Source organism: Rhinopithecus roxellana, chromosome 5, assembly GCF_007565055.1.
Source record: "Rhinopithecus roxellana isolate Shanxi Qingling chromosome 5, ASM756505v1, whole genome shotgun sequence".
NCBI lineage: Eukaryota > Metazoa > Chordata > Mammalia > Primates > Cercopithecidae > Rhinopithecus > Rhinopithecus roxellana.
Window position 1 is genome coordinate 45,420,020 of NC_044553.1, and position 22,712 is coordinate 45,442,731.

Here is a 22,712-nt window from a genome sequence, read left to right on the forward strand (position 1 = left end):
CTCTGCTGCTTCCCCTTTTGTTGTTTAGCTGTGCCCTGTCCCCAGAGGTGGAGTCTACAGAGACAGGCAGGTTTCCTTGAGCTGCTGTGAGCTCCACCCAGTTTGAGCTTCCCAGCGGCTTTGTTTACCTACTTAAGCCTCAGCAATGGTGGGCGCCCCTCCCCCAGCCTCGCTGCTGCCGTTTCGGTTAGATCACAGACTGCTGTGCTAGCAATGAGGGAGGCTCCGTGGCCGTGGGACCCTCCCGGCCAGGTGTGGGTATAATCTTCTGGTGTGCCCGTTTGCTTAAAGCGCAGTATTGGGGTGGGAATTACCCGATCTTCCAGGTGTTGTGTGTCTCAGTTCCCCTGGCTAGGAAAAGGGATTCCCTTCCCCCTTGCACTTCCCAGGTGAGGCAATGCCTCGTCCTGCTTCAGCTCTCGCTGGTCGGGCTGCAGCAGCTGACCAGCACCAATTGTCCGGCACTCCCCAGTGAGATGACCCCAGTACCTCAGTTGAAAATGCAGAAATCACCAGTCTTCTGTGTCGTTCACGCTGGGAGTTGGAGACTGGAGCTCTTCCTATTTGGCCATCTTGCTCCGCCCCCACCCACATCTTTTTAAAAGCTACATATGTTCAGGATCCACCAACCATAATCTCAGTGATGAACAAGACATCTGAAAAATAGGAGGACTATTCAAGACTCTACTCCTCACTTCCTCCTCCCTTGTCATTGGCAGCCTTGCACATACAGGTATGCCTTTCCTCACAGGTTTTTATTCTGAAGACCTCATTATTGAAACCGCAAACACGTCATACACCAATGCCTGAGCCCTTTCTTATTACTCTTATTGCAACCTCCCTAACAGCGGTCTCTAGTACCCAAATTATTTTCTTCCCTCTGATAGGATGACCTAGTCACAACCATATTGTTATAAAGTAACCCTTTCCTGGCCGGGCGTGCTTCAAGCCTGTAATCCCGCACTGGAGCCGAGACGGTGGAGCGAGGTCAGATCGCGACCTCCTGGCTAAACGCAAACCCTTCTCTACTAAAAATCAAACTATCCGATTGCGGGTGCCTGTGTCCAATAAAGAGAAGCGTAAACCCGGAGGCGGAGCTTGCAGTAGCTGATCCGGCCCTGCATCCAGCCTGGGCGACAGAGCGAGACTCCGTCTCAAAAAAAAAAAAAAAAAAAAAAAAAAAAAAAAAAAAAAAAAAAAAGTAACCCTTTCCTAATTAACCCAATTAAGTGCCTAATAATCAGCAGTATCTTCGCTGGATGCCTCATTACCAATAATATTGTTCCCACTTCATCCCCCTAAACAACTATGCCACTTCACCTAAAACTCACAGCCCTAGGTGTGACCACGTTAGGCCTCTTACTAGCAATAGAACTAAATTTTATAATGAATAACCTTAAGCTAAAGTATCCATTACAGACATTTAACTTCTCCAATATACTAGGTTTTTACTCAGCCACAATCCACCATACAGCCCCCCCACCCACTCAAGCCTATTTACAAGCCAAAATATTTGATTAGGAAAGTCCATACCAAAAACCATTTCACAAACTCAGATATCAGCCTCCATTATCGTATCTGCCCCAAAAGGCCTAAAAAACTCTATTTCCTCTCCTTTTTTTTATTTTACGTCTTCCAACTCGAATCTTAATTATCTAATCATCACCCCGAGTAACTTCAAGTGCAACATAAATACTAACAAATAACATTCAACCAGCAACTACCACCAATACCCATAACTTTATAAAGCAGCCACACCCACAGAATCCTCACGCAAACCACCCTCACCCTCAAAAGTTATGCAACTCCCTACGCTATTAAATTGATTGTAATGACCATCCCATCATACTCAGCCATTCGCCAAATCAACACCAACTCTATTAATAATCCTAATAATAAAGCCCCTCAAATGTTAATACCTGACCTTCATATTTCAGGATATTCCTCAACAACCACTACCACCGTATAACCAGAAACAACCATTATACCACCCAAATAAATTAAGAAGACGATTAACCCTACGAAAGTCCCACCAAAATTCAACACAATACCACAACCCACAGCACCACTAATAATTAACCATAGATCCCCATAAACAGGAGACAGTTTCAAAGAAAAACCTGCAAACCCTATAACCAAAAGAATGCTTAATAAAAATAAAATATAAGCCATTATTCCTACATGGACTACAACCATGACTAATGGTATGAAAAACCATCATTGTATTTCAACTGTAAGAACACTAATGACCAAAATACGCAAAACACCTACTAATAAAAATTATTAATCATTCATTCATTGATCTTCCCACACCATCCAACATTTCTACATGAGGAAACTTTGGCTCACTTACTGGTGTCTGCTTAATTCTCCAAATCACCACAGGATTGTTTCTGGCCATACACTGCACATCAGATCCCTTAACTGCCTTCTCTTCAATCGCCAGTATCAGCCAGGATGCAAACTAAGGCTGAATAATTCGCTATCTTCATGCTAACGGCGCTTCAGTATTTTTCATCTGCCTCTTCCTACATGTTGGCCAAGGCTTATACTATGCGTCATTTATATTTCTAGAAACCTGAAATATTGGTATTATCCTGCTATTCATGACCATAGCAATAGCATTTGCAGGTTACATACTCCCATGAGACCAAATATTCTGAGTTTTTACAAACCTATTCTGAGTAATTACAAACCTACTATCAGCCATTCCATATATTGGAACTGATCTTGTACAATGAATCTGAGGTGGATTTTCAGTAGACAAAGCCACCCTTACACAATTTTTTGCCTTCCATTTTATCTTACCTTTCATCATTGCAACTTTAGCGGCTGTTCACCTTTTGTTCTTACATGAAACAGGATCTAATAACCCTTCAGGGATCCCCTCAGACCCTGACAAAATCACTTTCCACCCTTACTACACAATCAAAGATATTCTAGGCCTAATTTTCCTCCTCCTCTTCCTAATAATTATAATAATTCTAGTGCTATTTTCACCTGATCTCCTGAGCGACCCAGATAATTACACTTTAGCCAACTCCCGCAATACCTCACCCCACATTAAACCAGAGTGATACTTTTTATTTGCATATGCAATCTTATGATCCATCCCTAATAAACTAGGGGGTGTACTGGCCCTTATATTTTCCATTCTTCTTCTAGCAGTTATTTCTATACCTCACATGTCTAATCAGCAAGGCATAGTATTCTGTCCACTAGTCTCACACTCACATGAATCAGAGTGCAGCCAGTCAACTACCCTTTTATTATCATCGGACAAACAGCATCCATTATGCGCATCTCTACTATCCTCACCTTATACCAATTACGGCCCTAATTGAAAACAAATTATTCAAATGAAACTGCCCTTGTAGTATAACTCAATACTCTGGTCTTATAAACCAGAAATGGAGAATTCCCTCCCCAGGACAACTCAGGGAAGAAGCATTTCTTCTTCACCATCAACACCCAAGCTGAAATTCTAATTAAACTATTCCCTGTACTTTTTTCGGCACACACTTCAACCACTATGTCAGTATTAATGAACTAATACCTAAGTGCTTTTATGTACTTCGTGCAGTACTGTTAATCCCATGAATAATATATTGTACTATAATTGTGTAACCATATATAGTACATTAATACATTAAAGTACATCAAGAATATAATCCACATACATATAACCGCATATTAACGATCCCCGAATCAACTATAACACATTCACCATATCAACCGTATTAACTCAAACTAGTCAACATGAATATCAACCCATACTAAAAATCCTTAATATTACGTAGTACCTTAAATCGTTCATCGAACATAGCGCATTTCGGTCAAGAAACTCCTCATCAATATGGATGTAACCTCACGGCCCAGGGACCGCAAACTGGGCAGGAAAACTGCAATCCCCTGTAAACAGCATGCAGTTTATATAGTATTTTCGCTTAATAACCTCCTCTTAATGACTTTCACCTGTCAACCTTCATTTAACTCAAAACTCAGGGCCTCAATGCCTTGTACAGCCCATGTTGCATAGAACTGGACAGGGTTCAGATGTTTATGATAGATAGGGAACGCATCTCTGGGTTGGCCACTTCCAGATTCCCTAGCTCAGAACATTCAGGTGCATCTGCCATACAGGGTCAGTCTAAGGGTGGGCTTAAGTTATTGCTATCAGGTGCGCTTACCCTACAAATGTCCTCAGGAAAATTACTTAATTTCTTTGTCCAAAGGTTTCTTTAGATGGAAAAAGGAGTCCTTTCCTCCCCCTAAAGGGGACTAAATGAGAATATACATACCACATATATACATGTATACAAACACACATATATGTGTGCATACATACACACAAATCAGTTGATTTAAAATACGTGTTGCCACAAATAAGCTCTTTTAATGCTTCTGTTTTTATAAATATTTGCATCATTTAATGACAAATTACTGGAGAGTATTTTTGCTTAATAATTTAAATGTGTTCCTTCCCTATATCCAAGAAGACCTGCAGCAGGGTATGAGGTAAAGCAGTCACACGGAACTCATGTTCCTGGGTCACGTTGCTGCTGTCCACATAGCACGGAGCAAAGGTGCCCTGAACTGGCACCACCGGATCTGCTTCCCAGAAAAATCTTTGAAAGAACAATAATGAACACATTCCAGCTGGGTGAGACTTGGAGGTATTGGGGCATTTTAGAATGTCCACCTGGGTTACTTGTTTGACTTTAGCTAAACAAAATGTAATAAAGGGGGCAGGTGGGAGTAAGGGGAATTGTTCAACTCCCTTGTAAGTGCCCCAAATGCTGACCAGTGCCACAGAAACCCATGTGGCTGTTGGGCGTGGCTCATCCATGTGGAAAAGGCCCCTTCTAGGTCCATACTCACTTTCAGCATTAGGCATATTTGGTCAGCATTAGCGGGGAGTGTGTGTTGATAACCACAAAATTGGAAGACACTATGAGGAGAGGAGAGTGTGAGAGAGAACAAGAGAGGAAAGGGTTTAACTGTACCTTTCACTCTAGTTTTCTACTGGTGGGCGCTTGATCATCTAGTGGAAGTTGTCTGTGCAAGCGGAGCTAGAAATCAAGTGAGCAGAAATCAAGAAAATAGATTTTGCATAAATTGAAAAAGCTGGAGGTAATCACCAAAATATCTCAGTCGTCTCTGAGAAAGGAAGGGAAATTGGAGCTGAAAGATTTTCTTTTCTAGGTCCCTGAGATGCTTTGATAACAAAGCGCGAGAGTTGTATATTTTCTGAACTAGGGTGACCATACTTATTGTTACCAGAAAAGCACTTGTCCTGGCAAAGACCAGGAACTATAAGGAGACAAGTAACTTCAGCCTCAGTCCTTTCTCTTTGGACTGACACATCTGGTTTACAATGAGGCCATTTATACTAGATAGATTGGGAACAGATGGCTGCTACCTGGGGTCTTCAAGTCCTCACCTTCCCAGACAGCCCTCTGCTTTCAACATGCAGACAGAAAAACTGATGCCCCTATTCCACATCCTGTGGAAAACCCAGTATCCTCCCTGAAGATATCCATGGATTCTTGGAGGCATCAGCTGCATCTGATGACCGCTTGTTCCATCCAGTGTGTGATGGCTAAAAGTTCAGGCCTCTGACTAAGACAGACCTGTGATCAAATCCTGGTTCTGTCTCCTTACAATGATGTAAAATTAGGCAAGTGGCTTTGATCTTTCTCAGCCTCAATTTGCTCATCCATGATATGGAGATAACACTCCTTACCTCCCAGAATGTTGTAACTGTTAATAATGGGATAGTGATAAAGGAATACAAGTAAAGCACTTAGCATGCAACCTGGCACAAAGAATGAACTAAATAGGCCGGGCGCGGTGGCTCAAGCCTGTAATCCCAGCACTTTGGGAGGCCGAGACGGGCGGATCACGAGGTCAGGAGATCGAGACCATCCTGGCTAACACGGTGAAACTCCGTCTCTACTAAAAATACAAAAAAACTAGCCGGGCGAGGTGGCGGGCGCCTGTAGTCCCAGCTACACGGGAGGCTGAGGCAGGAGAATGGCGTAAACCCGGGAGGCGGAGCTTGCAGTGAGCTGAGATCCGGCCACTGCACTCCAGCCCGGGCGACAGAGCAAGACTCCGTCTCAAAAAAAAAAAAAAAAAAAAAAAAAAGAATGAACTAAATAGAGGGTAGCTAGTATTCCTTTATTCACACTACCCTAAACAGATGAGTCAAGATGGTAAACTTTTTGTACAGTATTTATTCCAAAGCCCGTGACAATCTTTCCCAAGGAGATCTTTTTAACTTCAAAAATTTTCAAGAACTCTATACACTACAACATTCTTTTGGTATTCATTAATTCTGAAAACACAAGATCACAAAAGGAAGATAGAAGACATGTTATTTTTTCAATTTTTGGACAATGTTTGACACACACAAGGAATCATAGACCTCTTGCAGTAATTCTAGGGTTCCATGGTGGTCCCTGGCCCCAGGTTGCACGCATTCACAAACACTTCACTAAGGAATTCCTAAACTTCATTAACTACTGCTTTTCTGAAAGGACTCAGTTCTTACATACTCACTGAACAAATATTTATTGAGTGTCGGTTATGCACCATGTATTCTGCTAGGACTATCTTGTTTTACACTTTAAAGGACGTAATAAATATACAAGAGATTTGAGAAGGGTTACGTGCAATAAAACCTGTGGGTTGATTATTCCCTCTCTGTTCCCAGCATTTCAGCTTGTGGTAATCACTTCACCATGTCAGCTTTTACATTGTGTCCAATAAACAGCTTGTCATAGGGGTCATGGCTCAGTTGGGAACTGCCCAGCAGTGCCACTTGATATTTCTTAGAAATTACACCTCCTACTTTTCACATTTCATATCATACCTCCAAATTAAGTTGGGTTTTTTAAGATTCCCATTTATTTATCATTTCCACATTGTTTAAAGGAGGATTATTCAGGGTAGTTTTGTATCCTGCTTTTCTTTTTTTATTCATACCTAACAGATGTGCATATTTTGGGGGTATATGGGACATTTTAATACATTCATATAATGTATAAAAATCAAATCAGTGTGATTGGGTGATCCATTGCCTTAAATATTCATCTTTTCATTCTGCTAGAAATATTCAAATTATTTTCTTCTGGCAACTTTGAAATATACAATAGATTATTGTTAACTGCAGTCATGTTACTGATCTGTCAAGCACTAGGTCTTATTTCTTCTATCAAACTATGTATTTTTACCTATTAGTCAACCTTTCTTCATTCCTCTGCCGTTTCTTGACCTCTAGTAACCACCCCATCTACTCTCTGTCTTCATGAGACCCACTTTTTTAGCTCTCACATAAAAGTGAGAACATGTGATGTCTGTCTTTCTATGCCTGGCTTATTTCACTTAACATAATGACTCCAGTTCCATTCACATTGCTACAAATGACAGGATTTCCTCCTTCTTTATGGTTGAATAATGTTTCGTTGCATATATATGCCACATTTTCTTTATCCATTCATCTGGTTGGTGGGCACTTAGGTTGAGTCCATATTTTGGCTATTGTGAATAGTGCTGCAGTAAACATGAGAGTGCAGATAGCTCTTCAACATACTGATTTTATTTCTTTTGGACACATGCGCAGTAGTGAAACTGCTGAATCATATGGCGGTCCTATTTTTAGTTTTCTGAGGAACCTCCTCCCTATTTTCCATAGTGACTATGCTAGTTTCTATTCCCACCAACAGTGTATAAAGGTTCCTCTTTCTCCATATCCATTATTCCCTGTCTTTTTGATAAAAGCTGTTTTAACTGGGGTGAGTTGCTATCTCATTGTGGTTTTGATTTGCATTTCTCTGATGATTAATGATTGTTTGAACATTTTTTTCTTATACCTGTTGGTCACTGTATGTCTTCTGAGAAATGACTACTCAGATCTCTTGCCCATTTTTAAAATCAGATTATTTGGATTTTGTTTGTTTGTTTGTTTGCTATTGAGTTGTTTGAGCTCCTTATATATTCTGGTTATTAGTCCCTTATCAGATGGATAGGCCAAACTAAACTTTTTATCTTTTCCTGCTTTTTCTTGAAAGCAGGGAATTTTTTTTTTTTTTTTTTTTTTGCCCTTGCTTAAGTTTAGATATTTTAATATCTTTCATCAAATATTATTATATTTAAGCATGGAATATAAAGAATTAGGGTAATCACTCTGTAGTTCTTCCCATGTATACATGTTAAATAAATTTGTATGCTTTTTCTCCAATTAACCTGAAAAACAAATGTACTTCCCTGGTGGACATTATAGTTTTGGGGGTATTGGTGCCACAAGACAACGTGGCAGGTATATAATAAAATGGCAAAGTGCAGACGTGGTAGAGTAGGCACAGGAAGTCAATGAGGGCTTCTGTTGTCAGAGAAAGTCCTATCGAGAAGGCAAGATTTCAGCTCATCATTAAGAATAGATTGGGTTTAGTTGGAAAAGGTGCAAGGAAAGGGTGTTTCTTCTGAAAGGCACAGCATAGCAGACATGCAGAGATGAAAACAAGTGTCATTAGCTCAAAGGGCTCCAAGTGACTAGGATGTCAGCCTGGCTGATGCAGATCTGTGCTAAAGAATACTGGAAAGGAAGGTGGCTGGGAATCATGAGATAAGGCAATGGAGAGCCCTGAGTACCAGCCTGAGGACTCTGGGCTGACATTTCCTGAGCAGTGGGGAGGTGGTGTGTGGTGCTTCATCTGGAATGGTCTCTGGATGGGGAGAGATCGGAGGTGGGGACACTGATTGGAGGCTGCAGACGACCAGATATGGGAATGACGGACTATGGGTGGCCAAGGGAGAGAAGGGGAAGGAATAACAGGTATTAATAATCCCAGAATTTTTGCTCTGGGTAATCGGGAATGACTGGAGGAATTCCCACCAATCAATGTTTTGTAGGAATTCTGCCTTTCAAGTGTCTTTCTTCCTTTTCCAATGGAAGTCTTTTCCTTCTTCCATGTGTGGAAACTGATAGTAAAAAAAAAAGCATTTATCTTTCTATTTTCTAGCATTGCTTTCCTACAAAAAGCACTAAAATCCTGCCAATTATGAAATGGCCTATCTTTGGAGAGTAATCACAAATAGTCAAAACACCTTGAAGATCTTATCAGCTTCCTGCTTTCCCTCTCTCACCAAAATTAAATCCCATGACTAGGAATGAAACAGCAAATATTTCAACTAGATGTATTCTGTTATAGATGTCTTTTCTCCCCTGTTTTTATTGCCAGGCAGCGAGTTAGCAGTTAAGTTCATGGGTCTATTTTCTTAACCTATTCACCCTAAACTGGAATTTTTGAGTTTATACTAAAAACAATAATATCCTACCCTTATTGTTGCCCATTGTTGTTTAAATATTGCCTTTATTCATGTTATCTCATTTGATTCTTTATCAAAAAACCATAAGATTCAAACCTGGCACATATCATTATTCCCCTTTAATATATGAGCAAGCTGAGAACGAGAAATAACATGTTCATTTACATTGCCAACAAGTGTCATCCCCGGAAATAATGTCCAGATCTGTTACTCAATTACATCCAATATACTAGAAGCTGTTACAGAGACAAAAAGAGTTCAGCATATTATCTTGAAAATCTTCTTATACAATTGAGAAAATCAGGCATAAATATGTAAACAGTTAAATAACATTCCATGGCTAAGAGTCGCACCAGACGGCAATAGAAGCCATGAGTCAGAAGGTTAATTACCATGTCATAATGTGATACACAAATATGGAAGGACTGTGTCCATTTCTGAGCTCTGTGTTTTCAGAGAGACACTGACAACATAGAGCTTACCCAGGTGAGACTCACTGGGAGTCCAAGGAGACGCAGAGATCAAAGATGAAGGGACAAGTATCCAAAGAAAGAGAAAACCCAGGGAGGGCATTATGCCCCTCCACTTATTGCAATGCCTGGTATGTGAAAAGCTTATTCTCCTTGGTCTCAACAGTATGCCGGGGGCTAATGGACAGAAGTTACAGGAAGGAAGCGTCCAACTTCATGTAAGGAAGGATGCTCCAACCACAGGAACAATAAAAAGTATACAGAACAAGCTGCCTAACGTGGTAATGAGCTCCCTATCCCTAAAGGTGATCCAGTATGGGTTAGGTGAACACCAATTTAGGATGTTTTAGGGATAATACCTGTATCACATGCCTTCTGTGTGCTATCGAGTTCAGAACCAGCAAAATGGTATAACTGAGAGATGGCATGGTACAGGATTTAAGAGCACAGTCTCTGGAGTCTATATGATGCTCAGTCTTGGAACTCAACCACCATATTGTAAAGAAGCCAGGCCCCATGGAGAAACCATTTGTAAGCCCCAGCTAAGGTATCAGCGAACAGTCAACATCAACCTTGAGATGCATGAACATGCAAGCTTTCAAATAATTCCAGTGTTTCATTTTTTGAGCCACTCCTTTTGATACCAAGTAGAGCAGGGATGAGATGCCCTGCCAAACCCCTCCCAAATTGCAGATTCATAAGCAAAATAAATGTTATCATTTTAAGCCACTAAGTTTGGGGGTGGTGAATTCTTCAGTGCTGGATAACTGAAATACAAAGTTTGTGTGATATTCTGAGTAACCATTGGTCTTCACATCCATTAATAGGTGCTGAGTCAACTAGAAGGTGGTGTTACATGCAGAAAGGCAGTTGGGTGGGTCGTGCTGATGAGAGAAGAGAAGGCTTGGTGAAGCTATCGAGAGAACATGAATGAAAGATTAATGAGGAACTTTGAAGACACAGTGAAGGACTCACCGAACACTAGATCTTCACTGTGTCCATGCATTTGTCATGCCCTCCATCTCCTCTATAGTTTTGTGACTTTTCTAATTCTTCTTGAAGAGGCAGCTAGATTGAGCAAGTGCTAGGTCCTGTCAAGAAGGTAGAAGAAATCTTAAAGGTCTGTAGGCCTGCCGAGGAGGAGTGGGTGGTGGACTCGGGAAGTAAACCACCCAAGAGGACAGAATGAAATCAAAGAGACTCTCATATTACAGACCATGATACATTAGAATATCCACAATGTTAATATGGAAAGGAACCCAAGAGACTGTTTTCTAGATAAGGAAATCAAGATTAGGCACTTGGAAGGTAACTAAGTACTTACTGTAGAGTATAAACAGTACAATTGAACTTCAGAGGAGAGACACCAGGTTTGTTCAGAAAAATCTGAATGGGCGATGGACCTAAAAATGCTCTCTAGGCCTGGCGCGGTGGCTCACACCTGTAATACCAGCACTTTGGGAGGCCGAGGCGAGTGGATCACGAAGTCGGGAGATCGAGACCATCCTGGCTAACACAGTGAAACCCTGTCTCTACTAAAAATACAAACCATTATCCAGGCATGGTGGCAGGCGCCTGTAGTCCCAGCTACTCAGAAGACTGAGGCAGGAGAACGGCATGAACCCGGGAGGCAGAGCTTGCAGGGAGCCGAGATCATGTCACTGCACTCCAGCCTGGGCGACAGAGAGAGACTCCGGCACGAAAATTAAAAAAAAAGAAAAAAAAAAGAAATGCTTTCTAGATGGGGAGACCAGGAAAATCAAGCAGAGTGGATATGATAATGTGCTCTTTTTGAGTCTAAGAAGGGAAAGGTATGGCAGTTCTTGAAGGTGAGAGCAGGGAATCAGGATGGAACTTTTATCGTCAATACCATAAAAAACAGTTGTCTCATTTTCGGAGGAAAAAAATTCACTGAACACATAGAGAATCAGAGTGGGTGACCAGATCTCCAGCAAGCAGCTCATGATACATTAGAATGTCCATGATCTGCTGTCCTGGTGCTACGAATATAGGCAAGAGGAGGCAGGCAAAGGAAGAAACCGGGAGGCAGTTACCTGGCTTCCTTGTTGCTTTTCAGGCTACAGCAAATACATTTCTAAATTAGGATGCAGTGCTGGAAATCTGGGCTCCAGTCCTCTGAGCGGCATTTCTGATGAGGGTAACTGAAGTCCCCACATTGCTCATCTCTCCTCCTGTTTCCTGCAGCACACAGCATTGATTATCCTCCTAAGAAAAGCCATTTCAGCATCTAGAGTGGAAGAGGAGAGGATTAATCATAGTGAAATTTGACAAGGCAGAAGCCTCCACGGGCCCACTTGAACCATTTAAAGCTTTTATGTCCCCTCTAGACTCGCACAAGTGCATGTACATCAGGATCATAAAAGAGGGGAGACGCTTATTTAGAAAGCAATCATAGCTCAGGACTGGCCTCTCTCTTTTGTGTCTCTTCTTAGCCCTGGCTGTCTAAATCAAGTCATCTCAGCTGTCAGTATTGTTTTATTCCTCATTTTAGGAGATACTACAAAAATGTCATTCCACCTGGAAGTTGTGCCCAGAGCATTTAATTGGATTTAAATTCAAATGAAAGAAAGACACCAATGTGGTTTTAATTCCGGCAGTTATTATAATAGGTAAGGATTCTAGGAAAAAGTAATGTCAAGTCTAGGTGAAATTGTTAGGCTACAAAATGGACCCAGGGGATTTTTTTTTTTTTTTTTTTTTTTTTTTGAAAAGAGAAAGGGGACATGTTCTCGCTGTAACTGTATTTAACATTCAGTGTAGGGTGCAAAGCTCTCCACCTTTTCTCTGCTTGCTAAGACAAGTGGATGTATCTTAGAATTGCAGACTGGAAGGGACATGAAAGCATCATCTACGTAATTTCTCCACTGTCAGAGAAATCGTTCTATATGTATTAAATATCTCTTGTTTGTAACTTATACTCCTCTAAATAGCTCCTGCGGGAGCTATTTAGAATTAATTCATCACAATAAAAAAATTGTCTTTGTGCAAGCTTTCATATTTTAGTTTTAGACTCTTCCATTTTCAACCCTTTATGAAAAGACACAATAGTAGGTTATTATCTTCCTGATAAAAAGCCTTCACATTGTTAACCTCTTTTTCCTAAAATTTGTTTGTTTCTGAAATATTTCCTCATATGCTCTATTTTCCTGCCCCTAAATAATACGTCCCTCAAGTTAATTGCTCTTCTTTAGTTATAAAATCCCAACTGGATTCCATCTAATCATCTAATAATTCCTACACTTATGCCTCCAGGGCCACACTAGCTTTTTAAACCACAGCACAGTGAAAGCTGGTGGTCATTTGCTGTCTCATTTTCCTACCAAAATTGTATGCAACTGTTCTGTCTTTCCCAAGAACTGTCCTTTGCCAAGTATTTCTTTAATGGACTGTGATTAAATGGTTTTAACTGATTGTTCAATGAATACGTGGGGCCCATTTAAAACAAAAAAGTAGAAAACACATGGGTTTAAAAAAAGAGAGGATATACAATGAAAAGTTCTCTTCCAGCCTCTGTCCCAGTCATGCGCTCCCCACAACCCTTTCGGGTCTAACCCCATTTCTGCTGCTCATGTATTCATGGAGAGAGATCATATATATAAAAATAAATGCATGTAGTGTATTTAATACAATTGGCAGCATGTTTTAGCACTGCTCTGTATCTTTTTTAAATTTTAATAATATACCTTGGGGATCTTTCCACTTGGTACACACGAATCTCCTTTATTCTATTTTCTTTTACTTATATATTTTTCAGTAGACTAGCAGTCTACTGACTGGATGTACCATCATATATTTATTGCAAACCTTTCTGAATATGGATTTCATTCTCCAAAATATCCTCTACCAGCTGAAGACCGTGGAAGACTCACTATCACACTTCACTATGCAACTGTTTGCAGAATGCTTACTGTCAGCACAGCACTGGGCTTGGTGCGATAGGGAATATAAGAAGCAATGAGTTTGGCAGCCTCTGCTCCCTAGGAAACTATAGCCCCATCAGGGAGAAATTACATGAGAATAAGGGGGTCCTGATTGCCAAATCTATCCCCCTAAGATTTTCCTTTGTTTTCTTGCATATCAGACATTTTTTCTAATACATAGTACAAATGGCCTTTCCCCTTTATTGGATATGTGTATGGTGGTTTGTGTGCCTGGTCCTGCTTTTATACTGGGAGCTACAAGAACAGGACTGTCAAACTCAAATACCTACAGAGGCCAGGAAGGTGACCTAAATGAGTGAAGGGCAGTGAAATGAGCCAGTTGGGAAGGCATAAGCTCTGTTTAAAGGGATCCCCCAGCTGCTACTGTGCTCGATTATTTCCCTGTGAGTAACGAGATCTTCTGGTTGATTAAAAGGAACCAGCGGGTAACAGGTACACGGGACTTTTCCGCATTATTTCTTACAACGCATGTAGGTCTATAATTGTCTCAAAATAAAAAATGTAATTTTAAAGAAAATCAGATAACTAGATCATTGTGTGAAATTTCCTGATTTATAAATGTAGGGAAAATCTGAGCATTGTGCCGGCACAGCAAAACTCATCTATCTGTAAGCCAAATGCAGCCTTGGGTTCACCATTTTGCTCTGCGTATAGCTGAATCATTATAATTTGATTTGTATAAAACCCAAGGCAACCCAATGCACGAGTTTGTTTTAAACATACTTGCTACTGCGAGTTTCCGTTACTTCTGACACTAGCCATCCTCACTTACTTGTTGAGTTTCCCTCTCGTTCCAGGTCCTTGGATGCGGGTCTGTTGCCCAGGCTATTCTCAGTCGAGGACGTTTTGGAGGGATCATCACTATCAATGTTGGATTTTCAATGGCAGTTGCAATGGCCATTTATGTAACTGGCGGTGTCTCTGGTAAGCAGTAGAAATAATGAATGCTGCTATTAATTCAACCACTCCAATGTGGCAGCACAGTGCTGAGTGCTACACATACCTTAATTTATTTATATCTTAAAAATTCTGCCAAAGTGTGTATTGGATCCCATTTTTACAGATAAAATTAAATTTTTATAGATAAAATTAAAATCACCAACCAATGGTAAGTAACTTATGCAAAGGCAACATTTAACAAGAGACAGAAATGGGGGTTAGAGCTCATAAAGGATTCATTTCTAAGTCTGGCTGCTGCATCTTATTCTCCACCAGTCAATGGGATTTTTTACTTGCTCTAGCCCACATTTGGAATCCAACTCCCAGATACCCTGTGAATAGCTCAGTGAAGGTCACTCCAACAGAGGCAAGTCCTGGACCTTTATCTATAGCAAACAGGAAGAGTCTGGGTCTCTTGCAAAATGGATGGCGCTTTCATGGACATGTAGATCTGATCTACAACGTCTTAGTCTAATCCTGCCCTGAGGAGTAAACTGATTAGAAGCCATTCACATGGTTCTCAGAAACGAAATGAAATGATGATAATTTAATGCAGTCTAGGGACTTAGGAAGTGACTGTGGAAATGATCTGGTTACCAAAAACACTCAGAATCTTTCAGCAGCCTGGTGTGGATCCTAAGAGCATTGAGTCAAGACTTGGTGATAAGAGAAGAAAGGGTACTGAGAAACCATGTATGCTGAGCACTGTGCTAAATGCCAGACTGCCTTTATCTCCCTCTCCTTTACAACAGCACTCTGAGGTGGGTATTACTGTCTCCATTCTACAAAGAAATCCCTACTGAGAGGGAGTCAGTAAATAACTGGAAGCCCTGCAGCTGGTAAAGAGGCAGAGCCAAGATTTGGCCCAGGTTCACATGATCTGCGTGACAGTGAAGCGCACATCCTCATTTTTTGTTTGTTTGTTTGTTTTTTGTTTTGTTTTGTTTTAGAAGGAGTCTCGCTTTTTTCCCTCAGGCTGGAACACAATGGCTCAATCTTGGTTCACTGCAACCTACGCCTCCCGGATTCAAGCGATTCTCCTGCCTCAGCCTCTCGAGTAGCTGGGATTACAGGCATACACCACCACACCTGGCTAATTATTTTGTATTTTTAGTAGAGACAGGGTTTCACCATGTTGGCCATGCTGGTCTCGAACTCCTGACCTCAGGAGATCCACCTGCCTCAGCCTCCCAGAGTGCTGGGATTACAAGTGTAAGCCACTGCACCCTGCCTGTTTTTTGTTTTTTAAGACAGAGTCTCACTCTGTTGCCCAGGCTGGAGTGTGGTGGTGGGATCACAGCTCACTGCAGCCTTGACCTCCCAGGCTCAAGCAATTCTACCTTCGGCCACCTCAGTCTTCCGAGTAGCTAGGACTACAGGCACGAGCCACCACACCCAGCTAATGTTTGTATTTTTTTGTAGAGACAGTGTCTTGCCATGTTGCCCAGGCTGGTCTTGAACTCCTGGACTCAAGTGATCCACTTGCCTCAGCCTCCCAAAGTGCTAGGATTACAGGGATGAGCCACCACACTCAGCCAACACATTCCCATTCTTACACACCATTTCCAACGCTCTATTATGAGAAGGGCATTACAAGCAGGTTAGTTGGGCAGACGATCCTGCAGTTAAGCTGGCTGGCCTGGTAGCAAACACTGCCTTTGTAGCACTGAAGAACAATTGCTTAGACTCCCTGGGAGCTCCTTGGGCTGTGCACCTGGAATGGCCATTGACCGGCTAGCACCCTTTCCATATCCCAGCCAGACTCAGATCCAAAGGCGGTCCAGGTTATGACAGAGTCCCACTCTGTTGCCCAGACTGAACTGTGGTGGTGGGATCACAGCTCACTACAGCCTTGACCTCCCAGATTCCTGTATATGTGATTTGTTAGCATGCACAGTGTCTTCATTCAAACTCTTGTCCAGCTTTTGCTGTGATCCCAGCACTGTACTGCTTACCTCAAGGCAAACTCCAAGAAGAGCACAAGAAAAACCAGGGGACTGCCCTAAATATGCCAAGGCTTAACTGCTTCCCCTATAAGCTCCCACTGCGTTCACCAGGTAATGTAGATGTAGCCATATTTTCAGCCTTTTTTTAGGTAGAGACATGGTTTTGGAGTATTTTGCCTGCATAACACCCTGAACTGAACATCAGGTCGATACTTAGAATTAGTTGGCCCCAGACCCTACCACTGTTGTTAACACCCTTCACCACAGCAATCCATATCTGTTTGTGTCCATTGATATACCTGGGGATTTCTGCAGTCACTGTAGGAGGGAAAAAGGGAAAGAACCAGCAGGAAGAAGGAGTGAAGAAATGGTATGAAGTCTTCTGTGGCCCCTAAACTGGGGTTGAGTCCCTAGAGTTAGAAGAGTAAGGGCCAAAACTGATGGGACTTCTTTCAGTAGAAGCTGTGCTTCTGGGTGAGAGTCAGGACCTGACCAAAATGTTTATGAGCAACTACGACACCCTAAAATACAAATAGAGTTGTATCTGTGACTGGCTGGAAAATGGTAACATTGGCTTGGAAAGGTAGTCCTTACCATTCTATCTCTGGAATCTAGCACAGTTCAGGCTCCTTGAGAACTGGTGGCTTTGGGAACTTTTTGGGAACATGCAGCACAACACACTGGCCCATCATGACATCTGTGTGGACAACAGGATCAATATCAGCTTCAGCAGGTGCAGGAATAGGAGAGGATTGTGTGTGTGAGGTAACTTTCTCATTGTGGCTGCAGCTAATATACTGGTTTGTGGGCACATACTGGTTTGTAAGATCTGCTTGAAAATTCCAAAAGTAACCAATTTATACTGGGCATAAATGGGATCCCATTTTGTGGTCACCGACTAGCGAGGTCAGCAGATATTTGTCTTTTAAATATAAAACATCACCTTATTGTAAAGAAGTTACAGCATCCTGCTCCCCTGGGAATGTTCCAGTCAAATCCAGTCAATCAGAGGTCATAATACCCTAATTATGTAGCATCCTGCACAAAGCATTTAGGCTAATGGTAATTGCTCTTGATGTAGCATTTTATGACTAAAATAAACTTATTGAAAAAGCAAATAGCCTTGTTTTCACAACAAATAAAATATAGGGTTATCTTGAGCACAGGATTGTGTATGGGTGGGGAGAAGGAAAGGATATGCATAGAATAGAACATTGAAGGGGTTCCCTCTGCTCACCTAAGACTTTCATCTTGTGCCCTGTGGGCTCCAGCTGTGCCCATGGGCCCTTTATGTGAATAATCTGATTGTCCCAGCAAGCTTGGCAAAGCCAAGAGTTGAGTGCACTGTCTCTAGTTCTCATGTTCTTTCCAATACACTGCTCTGCCTTGTCCTTGTGATAAGCCAGGATGACCACTCATCTCTACAGGGAGAAATTTCTAGCAGCCACTTGGCCTCTAACCAGAGGCATCAGGGTGCCACTTGTCCACCTCTCTTTCTGAACCTTTCTGCCTCCTTTCCAGCCCTTTTCCTCATTGCTTTGCAAAGTACCCTTCCAGACATACCCTTTCTGATCCCCAAGCAACTTTTTTTCCTCTGTAGATCTCTGTAGTCTGAGCTATCTAAATAAGGCCTCTGATTATTTCTTCAACCTTTTTTTTTTTTCTTTATGGAGTCTCACTCTGTCGCCAGGCTGGAGAGCAGTGGCACAATCTCGGAGCATTGCAACCTCTGCCTCCCAGGTTCAAGCGATTCTCCTGCCTCAGCCTCCCAAGTAGCTGGGACTACAGGTGTGTGCCACCACGCCCAGCTAAGTTTTGTATTTTTAGTAGAGACAAGGTTTCACCATGTTGGCCAGGATGATCTTGATTTCTTGACCTCGTGATCCACTCACCTTGGCCTCCCAAAGTGCTGAGATTACAAGCTTGAGCCACCACGCCCAGCCTATTTCTTCAGCTTTTATATTGAACACCTACTAAATGCCTTGCATCATGTGAGGTCCAAGGTAAATAATAGTTCCAGCCTCAAGATGCTTAGAAGGAGCTAACAAACAGAAACCTACTTATGGGAAATTTTATTTTGGAAGAGGAAATTGTTAAACAAAGAGATCTCCCACTGGTAGACGAAACTCAAGGGAGTTAGATTGGAGGTGATCCCTTACAGCCCCCTTGTTCTTTTTTTTTTTTTTTTTTTTTGTCACCGAGGTTGGAGTGCAGTGGCACAATCTCTGCTCACTGCAACTTCCATCTCCTGGGTTCAAGCAATTCTCCTGCCTCAGTCTCCTGAGTAGCTGGGATTACAGGTGCGAGCCACCATGCCTAGCTAATTTTTTTTTTTTTTTTTGAGACGGAGTTTCGCTCTTATTGCCCAGGCTGGAGTGCAGTGCCACCATCTTGGCTCACTGCAGCCTTCACCTTCTGGGTTCAAGCAATTCTCCCATCTCAGCCTCCCGAGTAGCTGGGAATACAGGCGCCTGCCACCACGCCCAGCTAATTTTTTTCTATTTTTCGTAGAGACGGGGTTTCACCATGTTGGGCAGGCTAGTCTCAAACTCCTGACCTCGTGATACAACCACTTCAGCCTCCCAAAGTGCTGGCATTACAGGCATGAGCCACTGCACCTGGCCCCCTGCCCGTTTTCCTTTCACAATGGCTACCTCCAGGCAGCTGGAGGTAGCTACTCTGCAGGAAGCTTCTGGGAGAAGAGGAACTTCCCACTGCCCTGTGTGCCCCCTACTCCCTCCTAACCTCTGTTTCTAGCCTTCCCTGGTAAGGTGTACTGCTAGTCTCCAGAATTGTGGCTCTCCTGCACTGAAAAAGAAAACCCAACAGTTGAAGTGTTTATAATGCTTTAGGAAATCATCCGTGCTTCAATACACTGGCATTTTCTCACTCACAGCAGCCACTGAGTGGCAGGGGCAGGTGAGGAAAGGACCCTTGTGGCTTAGCCAGTAGCCAGAATCCCCCTACCCACTGCAAATCCACTTTGTCCTGTAGACTTGGAAAAAGCATAGCTTTCTCCACAGGGAGTGGTAAAGGCTTCTAGAAACAAGTGCACCTTTTGGTTCTGTGTAGGATCAGCAGCATCATCATCACCACCATCGTCTCTCCTTTGTTTACAACTAAGTCCACAGCCTGAAAGTCCACATCTCAACGTGGTGTCTCTGATTCCCCCTCCACACAAAATGTCATCTGTCTTCCTCAAATGAACATCTGTTTTCACTAGGAAGTGAGCCTATATGCTCAGACAATTTTTAAAAATTCTTTATTTATTTTTCTGCCCGCGAAAGCAGAGAAGCCTTTATAAACACAGTGACGATGGTCTGGAAGTGGTATAGCAGAAAATATAGGCTCTAGAATTCAGATAAACCTGAATTTGAATCCTGGTTCTTCCACTTACTGATCATGTAGCCTTAAGAAACTTACTTTCCGTCCATGCCTCAGTTTTCTCATCTGTTAACTGGAGTAGTACCCATCTCGGGGATCAAATGCACCTACTACCCCTACAATAGTGTCTGGCAAGTATTTGATAAATGCTGCTCTTGTTGTTACTAGCAAAGCCAGCTGGAGATGTTAGAGACCAACCACAGAGCAAACTCTCCATTTGATTTTATGGCTGGATGCAAGTCAAGGAAGCTGATTTCTCTAGCTGGAGCCTGGGTTGGGCTCAGGAAAGGGTTGCTACATTTCTGTGTATGACAGAAATGCATTGTTTATGCAGAGGAACTGAGAACTAGCCACACAAACTCTGTGACCACCTCAAAATCAACTATGCCCCCACCCTCAGCAACCCACGGTCATTTTCCCTTAAAGATACGTCTCTTTTGAGCTTGTTTTCATATCCTCTGGTCATGGCCTGAGAAATTGCTAGATATAGATTTAAATCCTATACATATATTGGATAAGCATATTGACTTTTAAAAGATATTGAAGTTAATAGCTAAATCAATCTGTTTGGGGTGATTGCTTTATAGACAGAGGGATACAACCCTATTAATAAAGAGCCACTTGAGCACATCAAGTTTCTTTTCATACCTGACTCTCCTTTCATCAAGATAAACATTCTAAACAGTTATCCAAGGATGCCATGAAAATGATCAGTCCTGGCCAGGCGCGGTGGCTCAAGCCTGTAATCCCAGCACTTTGGGAGGCTGAGAGGGGTGGATCACGAGGTCAGGAGATCGAGACCATCTTGGCTAACACGGTAAAACCTGTCTCTACTAAAAAAAAATACAAAAAACTAGCCGGGCGAGGTGGTGGGTGCCTGTAGTCCCAGCTACTCGGGAGGCTGAGGCAGGAGAATGGCATAAACCCGGGAGGCGGAACTTGCAGTGAGCTGAGATCCGGCCACTGCAATACAGGGTGACAGAGTGAGACTCCGTCTCAAAAAAAAAAAAAAAAAAAAAAAAAAAAAAAAAAAAAAAAAAGAAAATGATCAGTCCTCCCTCTCTCCCTGCTCAGATACACACACTCTCTCTGTTTCATGTGCATACACACCCCTGTTTCTCCTCACAGGCAGTAGTTCTCTACCTAGAAGACTGAATTCCACCTGAGATCTCTAGATGGTTTTCTGTATATTCTTCATCTTGACCTGCCTTCTCACTTTTTCAATCTTCCCTTCTTTGCAGGTGGCCACGTCAATCCAGCTGTGTCTTTTGCAATGTGTCTCTTTGGACGGATGAAATGGTTCAAATTGCCATTTTATGTGGGAGCCCAGTTCTTGGGAGCCTTTGCGGGGGCCGCAACCCTCTTTGGCATTTACTATGGTGAGTAAAGTCCCTGAGTCTTAAGATTAGGAAGAGCTGGGCATAATTTGAAAGTCAGAATTACTTGGTAGGCACAGGTGAAAAAAAGCAAGGACAGGAAGCTTTCTACAAGTGACAGGAAGTTCTAAATTTGAGAAAATGAGGCCACATTACCGTTCCAGCAAATTCATGAATCCTCTTGATGAAAATGGTCGTATCTTAAATGGGAAGCAGAACTTAAAGAAAGCCTATCTTTGTGCCAAGCCAGAACTACAACATGAACATCCATAACAACAAACAATAGGCCAGTGGCTTCCCCACTGCTGTCTCTGATTTGGCTGGGAAAGGAGGTGTTTTCTGGTGGCAAAGGTGTGACCAGTAAGTATTGAGAGAAGGACTCTGGGGTGATATCTTTGAAGGAAGAGACACAGCAGAGATGTGGGTGGGTGGGAGCCTCATTGTCCTTCTATCAAACAGCCAGGGCTTCCACTCTGCAACAGTCCTTGGGAAAAACACAGTACTGGTGATAGAAGACCAGACTTTAGTTCTAGCTGTTCAGTAAATACCTGTGCGACTTAAATATCTGATCTGACTAGCCTCAGTTTCCTCCTCTGGAAAATGAGAAAATTGAATTACATGACTCTCGAGGCCTTTCAAACTAAAACACCTTGGTGTTTCCATGAAATCAACTGTTAAAGCAGCTCCTTCCTTCTAACCCAAGGTAAGACTTAATACATTATGACTCCCAAACTGAAGGCCTTAGGAAGTCGTGGAGGACTAGGTGTGTGGTGGCTCACGCCTGTAATCCCAAAACTTTGGGAGGCAGAAGCGGGAGGATCGTTTGAGCCCAGGAGTTCAAGACCAGCCTGGGCAACATAGGGATAGCTTGTCTCTTCAAAAAAAAAAAAAATTTAAAAATAAGCCAGGTGTGGTAACTCACATCTGTAGTCCCAGGTACTCAGGAGGCTGAGGTGAGAAGGTTGCTTGAGCCCAGATCAAGGCTGCAGTGAGCCCGGATCACGCCGTTGTACTCCAGCCTGGGCAGCAGAGAGAAACCCTGTCTCCAAAAAAAATAAAAAAGAAAAAAAAAAAAAAGAAAAAGAGAAATAGATTATGGAAAGGGACTTTTCCCCAAAGAGTGTCTCTCTGAGAATTAGAGTCTAAAAGGGCTAAAAGGGAATTCAAGGCCACACAGGAAATTCAGAGCCCACTGCTATGGCAAGAATGGCCTGGGGTCAGTGCTGGCTGTGGCAGTGGCTGCCATACCCCTAGCTCTAAGGGCGTCTTCAGTATACTGCAACACCCTTAAATTCTGGAGTG

General features: G+C 42.4%; 1 protein-coding gene across 3 annotated transcripts in view; it reads left to right on the top strand.

Annotated features, from left to right (window-relative positions):
• Positions 1-22,712, top strand: part of AQP9 (aquaporin 9) — a 55,278-nt gene that overhangs the window by 21,128 nt on the left and 11,438 nt on the right. For all 3 annotated transcript variants that reach the window (XM_030930406.1, XM_030930407.1, XM_010374259.2), the window contains exons 2-3: positions 14,563-14,689; positions 21,276-21,413. In XM_030930406.1, coding sequence (XP_030786266.1) covers positions 14,647-14,689; positions 21,276-21,413 — 181 coding nt within the window. In that variant the 5' untranslated portion in view covers positions 14,563-14,646. The remainder of the gene's footprint in view (positions 1-14,562; positions 14,690-21,275; positions 21,414-22,712) is intronic.